At 40.6% G+C, this 23,775-nt stretch overlaps 1 protein-coding gene across 6 annotated transcripts in view; it reads right to left on the bottom strand.

Annotated features, from left to right (window-relative positions):
- Positions 1 to 23,775, bottom strand: part of PAX3 (paired box 3) — a 79,840-nt gene that overhangs the window by 44,069 nt on the left and 11,996 nt on the right. For 3 of the 6 annotated variants that reach the window (XM_074152952.1, XM_074152956.1, XM_074152957.1), the window contains exon 5: positions 16,906 to 16,914. The exons of the other annotated variants lie outside the window; for them this stretch is intronic. In XM_074152952.1, coding sequence (XP_074009053.1) covers positions 16,906 to 16,914 — 9 coding nt within the window. The remainder of the gene's footprint in view (positions 1 to 16,905; positions 16,915 to 23,775) is intronic. 6 annotated transcript variants of the gene reach the window in all.

Genomic DNA, 23,775 nt, shown 5'->3' with positions numbered 1-23,775 from the left:
TTAGGGCTTTCCAGTGGACAATGTTATGTACTAAATACACAACTCAAGGCTACAATATTCACACTACGCAAGTAAAAATCTAACAAATAATCTCATTTCTGTCACTTCGTGTCACATTGGTGTGATGATAACTTGGTATTTCTGAGAACATTATATTTTAATCGCCATTCAATACAAACATAATCAGCTTTAGTGAACGGTCATATTTATTATTCCTACAACTATGCTGTGCTCTTCTCTTCCCCTCCAAAGCATAGTCAAAGTTGCACCGTTCAAACCAATCTCTTTAGAAAGTCAGGCAAAGTGCCTCCTAACGGCATCAGAATAACAGTATTTAGAAGAACTGTAGTCCACTTTTTTTTTTTTTTGCTTATTTCAATGGGGAGCATCTTAGCGTGGAACTAAAATAAGTCAACACCACGAAGCACAAAAGATTGCAAGGATTTTCTGCAGCATGGGCTTGTCAAAGCAAGTAGGCAGCCTTTGTGTGCTGCGGCACAGCGGGAGCATTCCTCCAGGCCTGAGCGGCGGAGTGCCCCCGGCCGCGGCTGCCCTGGGCGCCGGGGTTCCCACACCCAGGGTGGTGGGAAGAGGAGAAAGCAGAGCTGCAGAAGTAGCGTTGTAAATGGGATGAACTGGTCAACACGCTTCTTAGGAAACGCATGGCTTCCAGGAAGAGTCACGTGGAAAGATTTACAATACCTCCACATCAAAGGGTCTGACGTTGGCTATACTGGTTCTTTCAAAAGAAAGACATGTCTGTCCCCTATAGCATCAGCTCTACTGACTCAGGAAAGAGTGCAAAGACCTTGCTGAGAATCCTGTATGTCGATACAAAAGTACGTCTTAACTTTTGATTTAAAAAGAAAGAAAAATCAACAAAAAATAAAAATAATTTAAATACAATCCCCATTTTCCTTTGCTCCATTAGGGATGCCTCAATTTAAGTCTCAGTCTTCAAAAACGTTCTGATAAATTATTAAGTTTTCCCAGTTAAAACTTTGTATTTCTATTTTCCTTTAACACCTTGCACTGAGGCAGCTTTAAGGGTAACGCCTGCGTTAGGAGCGTGAATGCGTGACCCTCCAATACACACTGACCCAAAGATAAACTTTGACCTGATGTTTGCCAATAACACTTCTTCTTAAGATGCCTTGTTTCTTTTATGAACTACTGCTTGACTCTAGGATCTAGAAGCTGACATGCATTAATATACATCTCTGGCTGCCCTTTGACTTGGCCATCAAGACCCTTTGACCCTAGACTTGATTCCTAAACCCTGTCAATTGTTTACAAGTGGAAAAAACTTATTTTCTAGTAATAATTAATTTTCGTCATGTTTTAATAAGCATTTCTCTTTTTTCAACTTAGTTGAATTTAGGTACAACGGATGCTTATTTTATTTAGTGGTTTTCCAGATTACAAAAAAAACCCCAAAAGCCTAAAGGTACTCCTTTAGAGTTTAATCCTTTGTTTTCAAGCTTTGTAAGACTCCCAGTAATACTCAAGTGCCTTGACATTTCAAAAAAAGCACCCCATGAACAATAATATATTCTAAAAAGCCTCCTTTTGTGCACTGCTTTTCAGATTTATGTGTATTTCTGGAGCTTCACAACTTTTTTCAGATAACTTTACAGCACGCTTCACACGTGATCCTGCAGCCATAAAAGCCGATGGCAAAACTTCCATTAACTCGCATATCAGCAGGATCCGGCCCCTTGGCTGAGGCACTTGCTGGTGGTTTCTAGCCAGCACTTGATGTAATTTTTAGACTTACTTCTTGAAAGAAGAAATTTCTGTGTCTACACAAAAAAGTAGATATATTTATACTCACATGTATTTATATAGACGTATATTCCTACACTCTGTACCCTCTGTTTTAGCAGCCATATACACACACTGTGTACTAAAGGAGAGGGCAAGGAGCCCACCACCAGCCCATCCCCACCGGCCGAGGCACACTCCCGCTTCCTGGTACGTTCCGAGATGGAAATTTCTAATTCCTGGAATCATGTTACATTATGGCAGGAATTGCTGCACTTCTGCCTGTTTTACATCAGGACTGAGAGATCGCACAAAGAGAACGAACGCTTTCCAGGGCTTAGATGATGTATCAAGTGTACGTTGCACACATAGCATTATAGCAATCAGCATCTGGTAAGGAACACCATCAAATAAAAGGCCTCCAGTCTCAAGAAGGAGCACTGGGACATGGCAAATGAGGGGTTTCAGCAAAATGAAGCAACTAGCCTTTATTTTTGTTCATAAAATGCAGTACAGCCTCAGCAATTATGATGTTATATTCTTAGAGCCTCTCTGTTTTCTTGCTAGGCAAAAATATTTCCCAAAAGCTCCGAGAAAATGCAGTTAAAAACTAAGTTGTGCATTTAGAAAAACAAGCCCATACACCACCAACCAACACTCACTGGAGAAATCGAGTTGGTCAATTGCACCAACAGGGACAGGCAGCACCCAGTTCAGCAGAAGACACGCTCACGTTCCACTTCTTCTTGCCATGGGTGAACGAGACTCTGATTTGGGGCAGTAGAATGGCCAGATGAGAAATTTTGTGCTTCCAAGCACCCCACAGCCCCCTGAGGGGTGCATGCCAAGGGCTTGCCCCACATCTCAGGTCACCTGGCTGACACGTGGGAGCAGCCCCGGGCAGCCTTGGGGCACACTGGGACACAGGGGCTTCTGTCACACTCACGGCATCCAGGAAACCTTACTAGGTAAACAGCAATGATCAAGGGTTGGTTTGTTGGATTTTTTTAAATCCCTGCGCATCTCTGAAAAGACCTAAAATGTTCTTTCTTGCTTCCACAACAGAACATAGCCCAAACAATGTGGGGTTTGGACTAGTATTTTCAGGTCTTTGAGCCTGGTGCCTCCCCTGGATCAGGCAATCACACAGATTTCTGCAGGGCTAAACCACGAGCAGAGACAACCGCAGCAGAGAAAGAAGACCTGCTCTAAACGAGGCCCTGGTGGGCAGCATCAGTGCCACTGACACAGTCTGCAGCCAGGGCTCGCTTGGTTTGAAACCAAAATCCCCAGAGTTTATGGGACTGAGACTGAGGCAGGTATCCTGACACTCCAGATTTCCCCAGAACTGGGTATTCAAACTCCAAGTTGTTTATTGTATGTTTGAATAATAGATAATACTCGTCATGAGACTTGAATGCTTTCTGGTTTCTTTTGCTGGCTCAGCTGACTCCATCCAGCCATCCTTTCTTTGCTCCATTCGTAACCTGAAGACTTCCTTTTTCAGTCCTACCCTCCAAATTTTAAATCAGCAGAGCCCATCAAATGGGTATGTTACGCAATAACAGAGCAAACAACCCCTCAGGGGTGTGGGCTAACCTTCCTTGACCCGGGCAAATACAGCGACCCCCAGGACGTTAGGACACTGCACTTTCCATTTGCAGCAGAAGAATGAAGTTTAGGTAATATCTGGAAACAGCTTAAAATCAAAGGAAAGAGATGAGGAAACCAGACCACCTGGCAAACTACACCAAACAGGACTTCCACTGCCATGCATCCTGGTCCAAGTCCAGCTGGAGATACCAGCAGGGAAGCTCACACGAGCTAAGGCTCTATGCTCCTTCTAGAAATCCTCTCTATTTTCAACTGATACAATGATATTTTATCAGTCTTCATATATTCAGAGGGATCCTTATAAAGCCTTATCCTCACAAGGCTCTAATATTTATGAAGTTCTCCTGTAAGGGGAGAACCTTTTAAAACCAAACAAAATCAATTTATGGATTTTAACTCCAACAGACTATAGATAAAACCCTATGGGCATCAGGAGGGACACATATAGAAGAAAGAGATCATTGGTTCTGTACAGTTATTCCAGCTGGAATTCTTAGACAGTGAAGTGTTCACATAGTGCCATTTTTTCCTATTAATATGTAACTTTGAAACTATGCTATGCCTGACATATACAGAAATTCCTCTTCTTTTCCTCTCCTTTAAAAAAATACAATGGGCACTATAAAAGAAAAGTTGATATTTCTTCTTGTATGATGGCAGAACCCTTCATACAAGCACAACCACACTGAATACTCTTTTAGATTATTTGTTAGACTGAAGTTCAAAGGAGGGTGCAATGTAGCCAGGAAAAAAGAAATGTCCCTCTGGTTAAAATTTAGCATGCAAGATCTCAACAAAAGTGATTTTTGACTGTGCCAATGCTTTTGTTTTCTCAACAACAGCGACAAAAAATGATTTCTTCTTTCTCCCCCACAGTAAACCATTACCAGCTGCTGATGGAGTATTTTTTTAACATGCGTTAAGTCATATTGTATATTGTCCATTTCATGTGTGTAGAGCATTTTTTGCTACAAATTCTTTACCATGTTATACCAATAAATCCAAGAGTACTGCCCAATCTTGTTATACGGTTTAGGGCTTATTAACTCAAGTGGGATTTCACCAAACAGGATCATGCTGGAGACTAAAGTTACTTTTACGCAAAGGTGATCATACTCAAAACAACGCACAGCCTTTTGGCAGACTTTGCCCATACAAAGCAACAGCCACTCTTTCCAACTACAATCCATTACACATTAGAGAAAAAAAAAAAAAAAAAAGATACAAGTGCTTAAGTAATACTTCATGTAAAAACTTCATGTATTTCAAGATGGTCCTCGCCACACACTTCTGTCCATGTGTCTGCACAGCTGGATCAAGACGAGAGCACTCCGCTCACATTGCAAATTCATTACTATCTCCTTGTTTCAGTAACAGGGACAATTTAGTGCAACTATGAAGATAAACTCAGGAATCTTTTCTTATGCCAGGACCTTAAAATATGCCTGTTTATGGGCACATCCATTTCTGCAAATAAAATCGTGTATTGGGTTTTTATGTGTAAATTCAGGCCAGTGGAAAATTAAGCCCCGTGGGGATAATTTAACCAACAATACAAAGAAAACCGTGAGGAAAATCTGAAACTTTGTCCTTAATTTACCCTATTAGGGCAAAATAAGGCAGAAATCTCATACCATGTGTGCTACAACACTTAGGTACAACAGCTCATGTTAAGAAAGGAGAGTTGCAGTCTCGGCTCTTAATCTCATTGTTTATTGTGGTTTAAAGTCTGACCCTTAATGTTATATGTGGTTTAAAACTATACTTGGAGGAAAGAGAGCAAGAACGACTCTCCTAGGTCCGTAAATGTGTTTGTCTTTAAGGTTTGTTCCAGAGGAAACCATGCGTGCCTTAGCTTGCTCCATATGCAAACCCTTACACAATTTTTAAACATGCTAATGCTCACATGCTGCATCTCAGGTTAATCGCGAAGGGTTTTTTTGTTGGTTTTCTACTAGCAGCTTGCCTACAGTCCACCAACCCACCACTCTTTATGTATATATGTTGAATAATTATGAAGCAGTGAGTATTTATCACCTTTTCTGAGCAGTAAGCAGAAAGAAATACAATACTATTACTTCCAGCTACTGGCTTTCCCAAGATAATTAGATAACACAGTGGACTGAAGCCTTGGTTAGTCCAATGCTGTTCAAGTTAAGTGATTGACATGCCTCTGTCTGGCTGCTCTATTAACTGTTTCATTTTGTTGCTATTTGCAGTTTGCTTGGCTAATACTTCGAACAAATACAGACTGTTTCTTTAGCCCCTTTTTTCTCTTTGACCTTCTCCTGCCCATTTTCTTTGAGTCACTTCAAACTGCCTTGAAAAGGCCTGTTGAATACGCACAGTCCATCAGAGTCCCAGGTTCATCCCATTCCTTGCCCTGAATGCTTTACTTCAAAGATGGGCCGCATTCTTTAATTGCCCTTTGAATTAATATCAAAGGGTCACAATGCGAGTGCCAAAAGAGAAAGAGGCTTTAATGAAGCAAAGAGCTGCCATTCATTTGCAGATAAGCACGTTTTTATGCCTGACTGGTCACCACGGCTAAATGCTGCTTGAAGGGGAGGCAGGGCAAGGCGAGGAGGCTTCTGCTTAAGTGGTGATTAGTTCAAACAAACAAGAGTAAACAAATAAAAAAAAAAAAAAAAAAAGAAAACCACAACACACCACCACCACAAACATCCCGGCAACAGAAAATAAGTTAATATGCCTGAATGTGTTAAAAAACAACCAGCATCCCCTTGTGCTAATACGGCCATTAACCCTTTGCAAAATGCCGGGGTTCGGCTGCTCCAGCCCCCTCCTTCCCCTCACCTTCCACACAAAAAAAAAGAAAAAAAATATTTTGGGGGTGAAACTTTCACCCTTCGTCTCAGACCAAAGACACAAGTTGTTTTAATACAATTGTTTTCAGAGGTATTCAAAAAAAAAATAATCTATCTTTGCGATAAGGAATAAAGAAAAAGAATTAGCAAGTTAACTTTGCCTATTTTTTTCTGAGACAGGGCATATTCAATGCTTGGCATTTTAATGCCTATGCAATAACAAACTCTGTACTTAAATTATTTATTGATTTACATTTTGCTAATGCGTCCAGTCACTACTGTGTTAAAATGTGAGCGTTCAGCTTTCTTAATTGCCCAAAGGTCTCTGATATTTTGTTTTAAATTTCAATACTCGGGGATTTTGTTTGGTTGGCTGGTTGGTTTTGCTTATTTGAAATCTATGAAGCTGCACTAAGAAAACTTACTCAGCTTTTTAATCCTACCTATGGAGTCTTCTATTTTCTTTTTAAAATATCAAGAATATAAAATTAAAATAAGAAACTTTAACGTATATTGTAATGTAATTACAGCTACAATGCAAGTATACAGAAACAAGAAGTTCACAGGTGTCCTCTTTATAAATTCTGACTTATTATTTATAGACTCAGGCTTCTCTTTGCACAGAAATAATAACTTACTTAACAAATACAAGGTTGGTTTATTGCAGTAGAGTTATCCCCCCATGAAAGAGGATTAGCTATACTCATAACAGTGTAAAACTGCCTTATAAGTGCATTCACATCAGGAATTGTGCTCGTATGTCCCATAACTAAGAAGGTTGTAGGGGTACAAACAACCCAGAGAAACGCAGACCACATTTTTAGCCCCACTTCTTCAAAAGGGTTTCTCATTAATATTGCATACACTTAAGCCTAACCCTGTGTGCAACCTGTCACAAGACTTTCCTTCACTGACGCTTCCTGTGATTTATTTTATTTTACCCCTCTGCCACTGCCCTACTCCTGCCTTGCTCAGCAAGAGCGCTCATCACCCCGATCCCGGCACGGAATCTTTATTACTCACCAGAACGTGAAGAACTTTGACCTTAAACATCCCGCTAGAAACTCGGTACTGACAAACGCTGGAAAAGCATCTTGCATTTGTGAAGAGGAGGGGGGAGAGAAGCATAATAATGAAACACAGGGAACAGAAAGGTGTCAGCTGCAGAAGAGGCACAGAAGTGGCTTGGAAGTTTCATTGCAAACACCAGCATAGCTAAATTACATCTTTTTCAGAATATAAAGCCGTATGTCGAGCAGCCTGCTAGGAAACTGCTCAATTGTACTGCTTTAAGCTAATGGTACTACTGAAACTTCAATTTTGGTGCTTTTTTTGAGCTAGCCCGATTTGCAGTCCTACTTTAATACTAGTCAAGACCCTAGAAACTCTGGATTAACTCTGAGATTTATTTCAGTAAACGTCAAACACCACCAAGGTTATAGCATTCTTCTAACACCTGATGCTCTTCTGTTTCTGAAGTGTTCCATTTTCCAATACATTTTTCCAAAAATATTAGCTAATTTATTTTCCCTATATTTTCCATATTTCAGATGATCACTGTCCTTCAAATGTTCACAAACAGTTCTGTACATAAGGCTAGATTATGCTATTAGCTAGTAATTAAAGACATTTGAATTCCCCTTCTAAAAACCACAGTGCAGCTGACTTCTCAGCAACACCAGCCCCAGCAGAGCATCAGAAGTGAAACCACGTCACACTACATTTAGGAATAGTTTCTTACACGCCACCTCCACTCGTGTGATGAGAGCGTCCTCCCACATGGCACAAGCTCAGGGCTTGTTCCTGAGGGCTGGCTCCAAGGCGAAGGAACTGGCTGCTTGGCGAGCTCACAGCACCAAAGCAGCCTCCTCGGGACGTCAAGCCAGGCACCACCAGGCTTGTCAGCACCACAAGGAAAAGATGAGGCTCAGATACAGACATCAGAGCCCCAAAGCTGGCACAGCCCCAACTTCACCACCAGGAGGGATCTCATGACCATTCACAGCCATGAGATAGACACTACATTGTCATTAAAGGAGCTGAGACCCTACATTTTGACCCATGTCAGGTCAAAACTAATGCAAGTCAAACACATCTACCCACACGCTAATTGCCACAATTACTACATTACTGGAATAATCACCAAACACATGGACTCTTCTCTCTCGACTAGCAGTACCAATGGTTCACGGTTTGAATAGATCTCCTTTGATACAAATTGCTCTTATTCATTAGTACACAGTCTAGAAAAACAGCAAAGTGTCATAGTTTTAATCCCTGAGTATATTGTATAAGAGGCATATGCAAAGCTAGATGCGGATCTCCAGCACAGATCTCCAACAAGGATAGCTACATTTCCCCTTTGGAACATGCTAAGAATCAACCTAATAAAATAATAAAAAAAAATAGTTTAAATTATTTCTGTCTTAGGTAACATTGCTTTACCCTTACATATTAAAAACATGCAAAACATTAAAACAGAAAAATAAATTGATTTCCCTGTTAATTTAAACTCCTTATTTTGTCTATTCTGTCACTCCAGCTTCTATCAGTACATGAAATGTATTTAGTGTTACAGTAATAACTGTTTTAGAATAGCCTAATTGACGGGCAAACCAGAAAAATATCAGTCAAGCCATGCCACATATTAAGTACCATAAATACAGTTAAATCACTATATTTCATGAACCGTGGGAACTCTTTATTATTACGATTATCATTATTGAATTATCAAGAACCACCATAAAATTTAAAACATAAGCAAATGGATTTCTTAATGTTTTGTATTACATCAATTCTTTACTGATATAAAGCAAAGCAGCACCATTCGTAGATGTGAGTCACTGCACACCTGACAGGGGCATGCACATGACCATCGCTACTCCCCTGTAATTAGTTAGTTGTCCATCCAGTTCTGCCTGGGGCGCATGTGATCACAGACATTTTCTTGGAAGTTTTGTGACAAATAACACAAGACCATTTTTGGTAACTGGATTCAACTGTTCCCTACTTTTTGTCATCTTTTCAGTGTTATTCCTGGGCTTGGTTGTCACCTGAATAGCTTAACCATCAGGCTTCAAACTCTAATTATCCAGCTTTTTCTACTATCTGCAACTTCGCTAGCAAATGCTAAACAAAGTAATTTAATACTGACAGTGGGTTTATGTAATTATTATTGTACTAAACAAAACAGGGGGAAATAAAATGCATATAATGAAAAAAAAAAGAATCAAAATACCTTTGTGCATAATAGTCACCATCTAATCTTATCTTCAGGAAATTGAGTGAAAGTACACAACTAAAACTTGGAAGAACAGTATTCCCCTACCACCTAGGTACTCCATGCAGAAATAGAGTCACTAACCTGATACAATCTGCTCTTTGCTACCAAAAGCGATCTCCTGGCCACGTCAGTAACTATTTGAAACCCTGATATTAAACTGTATCAACACATTCCCCGTTCCATACTCCACTTAATGCAGAGATCCCAATACAAATACTACCATTTTTCAGTCAACTTACGGTTCACAGGGACATCACATTCACCAGAGCACCATTCATGGGGTTTATGCAGAGCCTAATGCAGGTGGGAAGGTCCTCGCTCATCTCCTGCCCAACCCCTACCTTCGGCTGGGACATTTTATCAAAATCTTCAGGTCTTCTTTAAGAGCTTAAGGAGTTTTTGGGACAGAAGTTCAATGAAACTGGAGTTAAGTTGAACAGACGAATCAGCATCTTTTTTTTAAAAAAACCTTAAAGAACATTGAAGCTGAAAAGAAAATCAGATCTTAGAAAACACAAAAATTCAAAGTCAAGGCTGAATTTCTAACAAGGCTGAAATATATGGGAAAGGACCTACATAAACTTAACTGTGCTGCCAGCATTCAAGCTCCTCCGCAGCAGGACAGCCACTCTCCCAAGGCGTCCAACACTAACCAGAACAGAATCCGTGGAATCCAAAATATTTTAGATTTATTTTCCAAAATTTTCTTTATTGAATTTTAATTTTATAAAGTTCAGCTTTCCAATTTAATTTCCAGCCATTCCAAAGTTGTCAAGAAGAGGACTTATGAGTGTTTATAAAAAAAAACATAAAAAAAATTTTAAAAATCCCCCCCTTTTTTTTTTCCCCCCCTACAAGTTTCATGGTACATCTGCTTAACCTTAAGTCCAAATTAACAAAAGGGTTTGAGGGTTTTTGGTCTGGAAACGTTCAGTGACAAACTTATCAAAAAACAAACACTACAGACAGTTACAGAATAGGGCTTCTAGTTTTCACACATACAACTGTCTTCAAGGAAAATTAGAAGCCATACGAGAGAATGAAAATGTGACCATATGTTAATTCTTTAATCTTAAAAGACCATTGCTGTGATCCCAAAGCACATGCTATGATGTAATCTACCCTAAGAGACCAGCCCAGAGGGCCCAATTCTACTCCCATTAAGCCAGCAAGAAGCTCACATGTTCTTCAATAGAAGCAGGCTGCTCCACCAGCAGCTCCCAGCCCAGGACAGCAGCATTTATTTGGCCTTGATCAAACCACCGGTTCTGAATCCCGGAAAATATTCCATTTGCCATTCTGATCAAATGAAACATCACCTTCATTTCAAGAGTTAGAGGAGAGGCAGGAGGGACTCACCTGAATTTCTGTCCTGCACTTACTACCACAGAGCCCCCCAGAGCACAAGCATTTAACATGAGCCCCACTTTCCCCCCCACCTTAGTCCTCAGTAGATCCCAAAACCTTGAGGCCACTTTTTCTGATCCACTGTAAAGAACAAGCAGCCACTGTCGTGCAAGCTAACGGGATTTAAAGAGGAAAATAAACAGGATTCAAAGAGAATTTCCCAACAGCTATCCTGCTGAAGGTCTCAATAGAAAACATTTGTTATGAAGTAATAAGAATTTGCATAATTTTGGGGAATACTTTGTTTTCAAAGTAATTCTCTTTTTCACCTGCTTAGGACTTGACCATGTATGGCTTTAGTTAAGTTTTGTTGATGGCGGCTCATGTTTAACCAACTGTTTTTAATTTACAAATTAAACTTGTCAGAAGTAGAAATCCTTCCCTTGGAACCCTTCCAATATGTCAAGAATTAATTCTAATGAAAACGGCATTGCCTAAATGCAGGATGGCCAGTTACTTACTTTATTTACACAAAGTCCTTCTCAGTTTCTTTGATAAAAGCAGCTAAATCTTTTTCCTCTTTCATGTTTTGTCAGCACTTGATTCCTTTTGTCCCCTGGCTATTTGCCTAGCTGTGGACAATAAGGCAGGAAGAATAGAAGCAGATTGTTGGAATGGCCCTCAATAAACCTAATTATGACATGTTGACTGCACTCACCATGACATATTCAGGAGATCCAGGCTTATTCAATTACCCTTGCCAGGTTTCTCTTTCAGACCTAAAGTTATCCTTTGACTGTTTGTATTTCTGAACAGTATTCATGTTCATTGTGAAAGAAAATCCCCTGGACTTTGAGGGGTTTCTAAGTTGATGCTGTTATTGTAGCTAATTTTTATTAACTGAATGATAACATGATAAAGAAATAGACTTTTGTTATGTAATAAGAACAAATCAGTGTGTGCTTAAAGTTACACCTTTCTTTCCTTTTTTTTTTTTCTCCCCACAGAAGACTGACAGCACCCATAACTCGAGTTAATAAACAAAACCGTTTTCTCGACCTGTATTTAAGTATCAATGACACTGAATATAACCTCACTGAAAACTTTTGGCAGCCCCAGAAATCTTCCTAAAACAAAAACTGTATCGTTCTTCTCCCCACAAACCTCTTTATCCCCAACATCCAACAGCAGCAGAGGTGCTCAGCCCTGTCAGCACCAACGACCATCTTTCCACCCGTACCTTTATGTCAACAGCTATTTCTTCATCCGTTTGAAACGGCATAGACAAATTTATATTTTTTTTTTTTTTAATTTAAAAGTTGGGCTATACATTGGGGAAGCAGTTTACTCTATGGAAAGACTGTTCAGGGACCACGCCAAGAGTTTCTGCAAAGCTACTTTATAGAAGCTGCACGTCAAGTGGACAAAAGAATGGAAAAATGAAGGGATGCTAAAAGGAGAGAGAGAGAAATAGCCCCTGAACAAACTCAGCTTATGCATCAAGCAGCTCTAAAAAAATTGAATATTCATGTCTTTATTTCAAACTACTGCTCAGTTATAACTAACTGCGCTGCTGCTATCTTGTCTGCCATTTCGCTGAACAGCTCCTGCGATTTTAGGTTAACAGAAAGTCTGCAAAACAAAATGAAAAAGCCTTAAAGATATTGCATAAATCACTTGCCTTTTTGAGCTAAGCAACAAACTAAATTCAGTCATTACTAACGCTTCACGGGTGGGGAAAATATGTTGCTCTAATAAAAATGAGTACTTTTGCTGTAACAACTTTTCCTTTCAGGGTCTGACCCGGCCAGTGAAGTCAGATCCAATACTGCAAGTCCTTCCTGTCTGCTCCGGTGCCTACTGTCGCTGGGTGCTGCTGTGCACAGAAACGCTCCGGGAAACAGCCACCAAAATCGCTTCTTTACTTCGTCCTACAAGAGGCTGCCAACTTCTCCACATCCCACGGACTAACTGTGTAAACCAGAGACTGGGGTCCAGGGAGGGGAGGGGGGGAGGGAGTGAAAATATTGTTTTTGACATTTCCTTCACAGTCAGTCCTCTAAAGGACGCTTTTTGGAGTGAGAAATTCGAGTCCCCAGAGAAGCTGGATATCTTGGCGTTTGTTTTCCTTCTGGTTAAGACAGAAATCTGAATATGCCTCAATAGCAGAAAACTGTAGGGGAAAATTCTTTCTGAGTACATTCGCTTTGTCTCAAAAGTAATGACAACAAAAAAATTATCAGTCCTTTAATCTTCATTTTAAGGGTAAGAGTTTAAAAATTAGAAACAGCATTTAAAAATAAACAAATAAAAATATTTAGTTCTGTAAAACGTTAAAATGAATAAAGCCTGAATTCTTCCTGCCTTTTGTTTTCTTCAGAACAAAATGCTGCCGTTACTGCCATGACTTGATGGAGTTTCATGCTCAAAGGCCTTGTATCTTCCCAGCAGAAAACAGTTCTGAGATCTCCTGATCAGCACAATCTCAAAATAGCATTTTGAAAGACAATAGCACAAAGTATTTCAAAGGACATTAACAGTGCTCACGTGGAGTCGTGCCAGAAAACTGTCTTAGAGGATACACCCTGGTTTACTAAATTATCCATCAACAGAGCATATTCATAGGATCGGGTTTTGTTTGAAACCTGGGGTTTGGGATGGGTTGTTTGTTGGTTTTTTGTTTTTAATTTGGAGACTTTAATGGGTGTTGAAGCAAGCCCTCTAAGCAGCAAAATAAACTCTTCCTAAAATATGCAGAAAATCTTCATTTTACAAATAAAAACAGGTATAGCTTTGCTTAAATAGTTACAAATGCATCTGTTGTAGCGAGTACATCATTTTCTGCCGTCTGCACAAGCACCGTGCCTGGTCAGACTCAGCTCTGCCCCAACACCGCCATAGCTTACGCACATCTGCTGTGCACATCTGTATGCTTGTGCATGCGAAATATGGCACACACCCAACAAGCAGAAGTTACAGAGCATCGTTCCTCAAGATTGGCAAGATTTTTAACAATACATTCAGGGGACTAATACCAGATTGAACACATACATCAGACTAAAGTGTGTGTTACCACCTTATGACAGAAGCTGTATTAAAAGTGACCAGAAATCTTTCAGATTTACCTAAAAACATGCCATTACTCATTCCATAACTTGTTTTATATAGAGAGTAAAGATTCTCTATAAACATCAACTAATACCCCCAAAAGAAAATTAGAAAAATAACTAAACCTTACAACACAGATAATCCTATACCTGGCAGTACACACTACATGCCTTTGCTCAGGAAAAAGTCTTCAGTTGTTCAAACTGTACAGAATTATCCATAAAGCCAGATTAGCCAGATTCAGCTCTCTGTTACACTGCTGGAAATCAAGGGGCTTCCACAAAGGAACCACTTTGATTTGATGCCAGCACCAGAATCTGGTCTTAAAACATACTCCGTATTACGGCACTAATTCCTGCCAGTTTATTGGAACATTTACATGGAAGTACAAATTTGTAATGCCTCAGTCCATTATTCTTGTTTCACAAGACTAATTAGATTAAGTCAGTACCTCAAATTATGCTGGTTTCCTCTTCATAACCTATCAAAACATATGGAAGGAGATTAAATATTTTTCTCTTACTAAAATTCAAATCAGTGATACACAGTAACCACAGAAACACACAGGAAAAAGAAGATGAAGGTTACTAAATCTAAGTATACTGAACCTGATGCTGAGCTCTTTACACAGGTTTCTTCCCCATACAATCAAGGACAGGGACAGATAAATGCCCAAATACATCCTGAATATTGTGCAACAGAAACTTGTCAGACAAATTTTCAGGCTTTTATTCTATTTTGATACCTTTAAAGACTCATTCTGTAAGTGCTCTGCGAGTAACTAACGTCTGATGAAAAGCAGCAGCAAAATAAGAATTCCTCCTCGTCCTCAACTTTCCCCTATCTCTGGCAAATTGCCAGAGGTTTAAATTAGGAGAAGGAATAGGGTAAAAGCAATACCCTGAATTTATCTATCACTTTTCCACTAGAGAAGTCAATGGACATTTTATTTATTATTTCATAAAAATAAATAAGTACTTAGGAGATGAGAATACAGAGACATGATCATGGTCAAAAATGTTATATTCAAATTCCATGAGTCTAAAAATGCTCCATGAAAGTGGGAACCAAATTCTCTTATTTCCCAAATATGTTTTAAACTCTGTACAGCTGATGCAAAACAAGGACTATTATCCAATTCTCACTAATGGTCTAAGGCTGTCAGCCCACAACAGAACCAGAATCCAAAATACCCCATGTTCCTTTATTTTTGGAAAACTAAAATCCCACTGATGATGCTCTACCAACGCCAAACCTGCTGTCCCATTTTTAGGTCTAATTTGTATTTATTCTTTCATCCTTTTCCCAAAATGGAAGATAAAATTAATTGTAACTGATTGTTCACAGACTTGATTTTCAGAGAGCTAGATGGCATTACGTTATGCCAAAAACCAAACAAACAAAAAAACAAGAATAGGTTGTGGCGCCGTGCATTTGAAATTTATTATAAAATAGCATCTGTTGAGATGACTTCTGCACAATTGCAAGCATCTCTGTTCTGTGCTCCCTGATGAATGCGAATACCCCTTTGCTTTGCTAACGGAACCTCTCTCAGCAATGAAGCTGAACTCACCTGAAATCATCAATGCAGCGGTCACCCATCTTTTTGCCACTTACAGAAATTTTCCTTAGAAGTTTTCTTCAACAGTTGCGCAAACCCCTGTATAGCACGTCTAAGCCAACCATCACTAAGCCAGCTTTTCTCATTAACCTTCCACTGGTGGCTTCACAGCAGTCCATACACTCTGCCTAGACAAATCATGCAATGTGCTCCTAGCAATTATCACCGCAACTGCTACTGTTGTGGGCAAGTAATTTATTGTCAACCTAAACTTCACAGAAACCCCGTTTCCTTCAAACAGCCTGACCAAAGCCAAGGTTGCCTGAGCACGTACAACAGGCTCAAGCCAAAAGACAGAACATGCAAAAAGATCTTCCATGTGATCCCAAAGTCTTGTTTTCCGTTCTTGAAGCCACCAACTCAAACACAACCTGGGACAGAGTTACTGAAACACATTATCGCCAGCTCGTTAGGAATTACGTAATTACTAGTTAGTCTTCCCCACCGAATGACTGAGTGAGGGCTGTCACAGAAGGGGACTCAGACCTTAAATCTGGCCCAGCTAGACAATCAGGATAGGAACACAGAGCAAGAACACCCAATAGCCACCACCAGTCTCCTCTCTCAGTGCTAAAGCGCAAACACAGGCTAGCACCAAACACACTTTAAAGAACAGCCTACCTGAGCCTTCTCTGATGCTCAGATAAATTGCTACATGCTTCATGAGGAAGGTGACCCGGGGCTCTCCTCCCACAGCTTTGCTTGACAACCAGCTCTGCGGTGGCACAAGCCACATTAGCTGATGCTCACGTACCACCCTGTGAATGTGGGCTGGCAGAAGGGTTGCTCTCTTGCCTGCACAACCACTTCTCGAGTATTAGAGCTGAGATGCTGCAATATTTCTTTTGTACTGAAAGGCGGTTGTCTTCCCCTACCCCTCTGCCCAGAAAGCGAATAGCCTTGCACGCATCAGCAGAAGAGTCAGTGTAGTTCCACTGAATTTTATGCCGGTGGTATGGACGACTCCGCTTTGTGGTCTTGGGGACACAGGAGAGCTGCCGTTAGACATTTTCTGGTTTCTCTGTTGTCCCTCTGCCTTTAACAAAGATCGATGTGACGTGCACAGTCCGCTAAAGTGGCAGCTATTTTTTTTGCATGCCTCCAGAACACAGCCTTGCAGGTGACACTAAATTATACTTTTAACCCAGGTAAACGACTGCTGCATTTAACATCATGTAAATAAATTCCCAAGTAAAAAGCTTTCAGAATTCACAAACCAAAATGATGATATAAGGTCACGCTGAAGACCTTTCTCTGGATGTTATTTACATGGCAGACATGAAGTTCAGTGGCTGATTTAATGCACAGCAGTTATATACTTGGACTACTTGTATTAAAACACATCGGGGCTATTTTCCCCATCTTAAATGCAGTTTACAGTGTATGAATAATGAGTATTTTCTGGAGGAAAAGAAACAGTTCATCTTCCCTAGGAACACATTTAGAAAACAGCCTCCCCTTCAATCTGGCATGGTGCCTTCCCAGCAAGGCAGAAGTGGAATTTCTGAGACCTTTTTATGAATAAGCAATAAAAGACCCATGAGGTGGGATGGTTTAGTACCTTCCAAAAAGGCACATCAACTGGAGACACAGATAGCTCAGGCTAGGAACCTGGGTTTGCTCATGATCTATTGCCTCCTCTGCTGCAGGAGGAGAGCACCAGTTCCCAGCATAAACGGCTCTCCCCGTCTTACCTCAAGAGAAACCTGTCAGGAAAGAAAGAGCCCAGCAAGTTTTTACTTTGGCCTTTGAAGTTCTTCCTTGGCTGACTGACGCTCGCCCATACATAGCTAGAAGAAAAGACTTCCATTGTGCCGCTCTTTACACCAAGCGTATTATTCTCCAGACAAAAGCTTTCGAGTCTAACTTTTAAACACACCTCTCTTTAGGGTGTACTGTTTCTAAGCCATAAAATCTTTTTTGTTCATTAAAAGAAAAAAAAAAATAATAGACAGCTTTTCCCCCTCAGGCAATCTACTCTGCTTGTTAGTTTTTTGTATTAGTTTTTGCAAACGGATACCACAGCCACACAGCAGTTAGCAACAGAACAGCCAGTTCTTGTCCTCAGAAATACAGTGTTTTTCCCCAGCACAGTCTCCAGTGGCTTATCCAGCACAGTTTTAAACACGAAATATAACCCTTGTAGGAACTCCCTGGTTTTAGACAAGACCTGGTGAATAATCGCTGTCCCTGCAAACATCTCCAACATCTGGCAACTCGCTGCTATTCGCGGGGTCTGTGCGCTGGGTCAGGGCAGGGATGCAGGAGCAGGGCAGGGGGTTAAGCAATGAACATGCTCAGCACCTGCTTGCTCTCTGCCTGATTCTAATCAGTATTCTCCTCTCATGCCCAGGAATGCTAGAATTCCCCTGTCTCCTCAGAAAAAAACTTTTTCCCCCTTAAGGAAAGGAGAGGGAAACAACAACAACAAAAAAAAAAAAAAAAAAAAAAAAAAAAAGAAAAGAGAGAAAAAAAATCTATTAGTTGAGGATCTGAACAAATTTCATTAAAGACAATGCAAGTCTTGCCATTAAATTGAATAGGCTTTTTTGAGGTTTATGAGAAATCTCACATGCTTGACACTATTAATTAGAGGAATTAGTGGTGTTAAAAAAAAAAAAAAAAAACCACACCACAAAACAAATGCCACAATTTTACTATTTAAAAAACTGACTGTAACAATACCATTTTCCTTGAAGCTCTAGAAATCTGTAAAAACTATTTGTATCAGCAACTCTGGAAATCAAATCTTGCCTTGCTGCAAGTTGCACTGCAGTTGCACATCTAAAATCTTTTCTTTCTTTTTTAAGACCTGTTGACAAGTTCAAGCCAGTCTATCAACTGGAACTGGCTCCTCAGTTTTTTGGCTCATAGCTTTATGTCCAAGTCACTAGACTATTTCTCTGTCAGCAAAATGTTTATAAAGGAAAGTACAGATTTAATTTTTAAAAAGTTTAAAAACAAACCAAAACAGTTCATCTCTAATCAGCCTGTGTAATAAAAAATCCCACCACTAAAAAGCGCATTCTGTTGCATAAAGACTTTGAAAGCTACAGTTTTAAACTATAAATACTAGCAATATACAACACAAGAATGTTTAAAGCATGATTTGACTCCTTTTTCTGCGCAGGTCATATTTCTATTTAACAAGCACATTAGTTAAAAAAAAAAAAAAACCCAATTTAAACAGAAAAAAATGTTTTAAGCAGCTCTCCAGAAGTTACAGTATGTTCTTAGCAAATGCAACAGCAACACCCAGTTCTAGAAGAGAAAACAGTGCGAGACCTGCACGCCCAGCCACAACCACATAAATGTCAAGCATTGACTATTTGCTTAGAACCAAAGATTATTTGCATATATTATTGAATAGATTTTCCACACCCCATATTTGAGAAAACTGCAGGCTATTCATGGGAAACCCAGCAAATCCAGCAAAAAGTATGTATCATTAATTGCTGTACTGCCCTAAACACGTTGTGGCTCAGAGCCTCAATGTAAATTAAGGCAACACCTCTAAATTCATGAACTTAACCCCAGAGCATATTAGTTATTGATCTGCTTTTGCTGTAAACAATAGTAATAAAAGCATTAGAAATAAAAATGCCGAGTCTTGATCTACTTCAGAATGCACTCACCTGCTGCTCTGAGCCACTGTTACTCTGGTCAGTTAAGAGGTGCTCCACACCACGGGCCACTGGACCGGAGGGCACTCACTAGCCCCTCTACAAACAACCTAGTGTTCCCCAGGTCTGCAACCCCAAAGGCTGTAAGCCCAACTGCTCTTCCAAGAACAGGTTACACCTCCTTGCTAGCCACAAAGCAGTCGTTCTGAATCATTATTTTATCTGGATTTGCAGTTTCAACAGATGAGCTAGAGCAGCTGATCCTATATAACACTTTTGATTTCTGGATCCCAGACATGGGGAAACAGCATTAATCCCATTTCTAAGAAAAAAAAAAAACCTCGCACAAAGATCCAAGGAGTAGATTTAGCCAAACAGGAGCACCTAACACAGCCAAATCTCCTATACTCCAGCCCCTTCCCCACCGCACACACTGCCAGGATGCACAGCAACAGGAGAAAAAAAAAAATAATTAAGGAGAGCATAGAAAGCAAGAAAAAATGGCTTCTTCCTGCTCTGGGTGATCATGATCAAGCAGAGGCAGAGACCAGTAACTGGGGAAGGGGAGTGAGCAGTCCCTCCTCAGCTGGCCCCAGGCACAGGCAACACAGAAAGTCACTCTGAGAAACACAGGGCAGATTATACCAACTCAAACCAGTTCTCTTCCAAACCAAACCCAACTCTTCTAGCACTAATTTTGCTATGACCACTTTTTTTCTTGTTTGCTTGTATTTAGGGGTATCACTTACTTATAAACGCATTAGTCACCAAGATCACTCTTTCCTACTCAAAAAGGGTATTAAAAAAAGCTCCCTTGTCCCTTCCCAAGGATGCAGAACCACACTCACCGCAGACCAGTCAGAAGATCCTTAAAGCCTATGGAAAGATGCCTTTGGCAGCCCCTCTCCCACAGCTGTGGGAACTTCAGCAGCAAACCAGCACCAGCTGTGCAAGCGGGGGGAAGCCATTTAGCCCAAATCAATGGGACCTCAGGCATCTACTCACAGAACCGAATGTCACCAAGTGCAAAAACACCACCTACAAAGCACAACTGCAACCACATCTCCACCTAGACAACACAACAGTCCTGTGGAAGCTTTAAACTTTACATTAAGAAAAAAATAATATGAAAAGCACTTACAAGTTTCCCAGAAGAGAAGGGCAGAGGCAGAGCAAGGAGCTCCCCAGGCTGGGGACAGGGTAGCACCAGCTCCCCACTGGGCTGGGAGCCACCCCTGCGCTTAGAGGTACTGCATGCAGCCCTGCGGGGCTCTCCTTGCTGTGGTGAACTCAGGCTCAGAGAAGCACAATGGGTCTTTTAACCAAAGGATCCCACCCAGCAAAACTGGTCCGAGGCACCCCGAGGCAAGGCCACTCCTCAAAACCCCTGAAGCTAAAACAGGAAGAGTTGCATAGCAAGAAAACAATGCACATCCAACGGAGTTCCCCCTTTGCTGTCCTGGGAAACCCATCGTTTCTATGTGCCCTCCCAGTGCTAGCCAGTGGCCAAAAAATAAGTGCCAGGTGGCCTGTTTCTTTAACAGAGTGACTTGTGAGTGATAGCACCCAAGACTGGAAACAGCTGAGTCCCTACTCCATTCTTTGATCACCTTGAAGGTGATCACCTTTTTTTTCCCTTATAGGACTTTTTGGGGGTGTTTTATTTTTTATCTATAACTGCCATTATCTGGATTCAGATACTAGATGTATTTAGGATTCTTTTAATACTCACTCTAAATTTCTGTCTCTGATTTACTCTTCCAAGGCTGACAAGTCTGTTCCTGATGTCAGATTAAGAAAAATATTTATGTCATCAATCATCACTCCATCTTTTCAACTGCCAACGCAGGACAAGAACAGTAACTTTGAATCCTGGCTTGTTTGAAGTTCTTCCTTGTCCAAGTTACCTCTAAGAGCTTGGAGAAAAATCCTCTGTATGCCTGTCATTGTGTAGGGTTTGATAACCGTTTGAATTAGAGCTCCTGATTTCTTTCCCAAAACTTCATTTGCGGTGTTGATTAGGGTGGGAGGTTGAGGGCAGGAATGCCATTTGGGAGGACAGAGCGCACCTCCCCTTGTGATACCCTTCAGCCAGGGAGGAGCCAGAAATCCAAGAGAGCGAGCAGACCCTCTGCTTCCCGTCCTGCCGGGACTCCGGGAGCAGATTGGTTACAGAGCCTCTCACAGCAGAGGGACAGCGGTTTCGTTTGCCTTTCTTTTTTTTTCTGCTAAATCATGTGTTAGAAAATTTTTAAGTGCAGTTCCCTAAAACATCTCTTTTTAATTTGCGCTGCTTGTAACATTTTATTTGAACTACACTTACTTGCCATGTCAGATCTCTTATTTATCCATGAAAATAGCTGTTTAGCATTATAAAGTCTTGCTAAGTCTGAGAGAGTGAATGAGTTCCCTCAAAGCTGAAACATAATTAAACTTTTGTATCAGGACCAAATTCAACCCTAAGCAACCTGCACAGCCCTTGATGAGAGCAGGGGATTGCTCAGATGTAAACGACGGTACAATTTGGTTTTAAGAAACTCTTTAAACATAGAAGGAGCAGGATATAATAAAAAGATAAACAAAATGTCTGCTATATGCAGCCATTTTGCATTTTCACCAGGAGAAGTGAGCATCTCAAGAATCTGCAATACTTTTCAATGCTTGAGTCCCCGCTGTGCACCAGCTCAGCGCAGTTCAGCCCGAATCACCTACCGCAGCGCACACGATGTGCGGTTTATCACAGAATCATGGAATGGTTCGGGTGGGAAGGGACCTTAAAAATCATCGAGTTCCAACCCCCCTGCCATGGGCAGGGACCCCTCCCCCTAGGCCAGGTTTCTCAGTTTATGCCAGTCTCACTGCTGTCCAGAAGAGGTGGACAAGCAGTTCGTTTTAAGGGCTTTTCAAAAAGTTCCACTGTATTTGTTGGAAAACAAATTGTGCTAAAGCAACAGGCATTTGTGTGATTTTCTGTACAGCTGCCAAGTATTTGAGCATTTTTGCTTGATCCTGTTGATTTAAAAGGAAGCAGGTCCAATCAGCTGTGCTAAACCAGGGATGAACCCACGGGGCTTTTTCCTAACTGCAACATCTATTGTACGATCTTCTAAATAGATTCCTAAATGTTCTCTTCTACTAATTTCCAATTCCACAGATGGCGGCAAAGTACATAGTTAAGCTATATACCATACACATAATAGCTACCACAGGAAGCAAGAGAGGTTAGAGCATACGATGCCTTTCTCTGCACCGCATGTATTAAAAATGTAAAGAAAAATGTACAGAAAAAAATCGTAGACCTCCCTCCCTCCAAAATACTGCACCATAAAGGTTTGAAACATCACTCCTTGTGTAAATAGTCCTTAGTCAGATTCTGGATTTGGTGAAACTATTAGAAGTGGGTGAGATTAATTTGCAGGATAGTAGTTATTTGAAACTATCCCTTCTTGTGTGTAAATACTGATTATCTAATTCAGTGTTTGCTCACACACCAGCGTCAGTCCAGCAGCTGCAGTGGAGTTAATCTGGATTTCTACCTCAGTAAATGGATTTCCTGAGGTTTTCCTTGGAGTATTTTTGGCAAAATCCATATTTCGCAGGATTTAATTGTGAAAATGGGAAAATAGCTATTTCACCTTTCATTTTCACATTTCTTGAGCTAAACATTTGCCACTTCCCTTTTTTTTCTGTTAAAATGCCTCCTTTCTGAAAACTTTTTATCTTGCTGTTCATGAAACCAGTGCAAAGCTGACTTCCAGATAGTTCTGTGCAGGTTTTTTCTCACCACTGAGCCTGACTGGAGGGGGTGGGTAGGTGTCAGAGTCTTCATTCGGCCACTGTTTCCCTTGGTTCATGACCCAACTCCTCAGCACTTCACACCAGATCAAACACCCAGCCCTTAGTTAAAAATGGGAAGGAAGTCCTGCCACATCATCTTCAGTAAAAAAGGACTTTCTGTGGAAGCATTCCCTGCTGCCCCTAGTTTCTATAAAACCTGTCTGTATTCATCTCCACCTTTCCCCAAGCCAGTTAAAGATGTAGAGACGGAAAGGAGTTTTAAGTCCAGTTTGGTTACTCCGAGTATGTTGGTGCTGCTGCCTCACAGGGGGTGTATGGATTATACATTGGTTACATTTTTAACAAAGAAGAGAGCAATTTAGCCCGAAGAACTGTAGTTGTTACTGCTTTTCTGGGCTGGTATATGGAACAGATCCTGATTATATTGGCATGAACAGTCCTACTCATTTAAATAAGGTGAACAAGATTTGACAGGGGCTGAATAAGCTGTCTGGTTGCAGAAATGTCAGCTGCAGACAGCTTATTCCTCGTACGATTCAAACCGCAGTGATCTATGTGACATGATATCTGATAAAGAAATTACTACATAGTCAGTTTTGGATCAGACATCCAACATGAGGCATATCATAAATACAAAAATCCTTAAGACAGGTCCTTATATGGACTTGTGCATGATATAAACATTGGTCATGTTTGGCAGAAAGTCTACATCCAGGCACATATCCATTAAAAAAAAAAATATAAAAAGGTAGAATGTATATCACTGTCCTCACTGCAGCTCTCCATGGA

Source organism: Numenius arquata, chromosome 9 (genome assembly GCF_964106895.1).
Source record: "Numenius arquata chromosome 9, bNumArq3.hap1.1, whole genome shotgun sequence".
NCBI classification, from domain to species: Eukaryota; Metazoa; Chordata; class Aves; order Charadriiformes; family Scolopacidae; genus Numenius; species Numenius arquata.
Note: the sequence above shows the minus strand (reverse complement) of the source record. Positions and strands in the feature narration are given on the sequence as shown.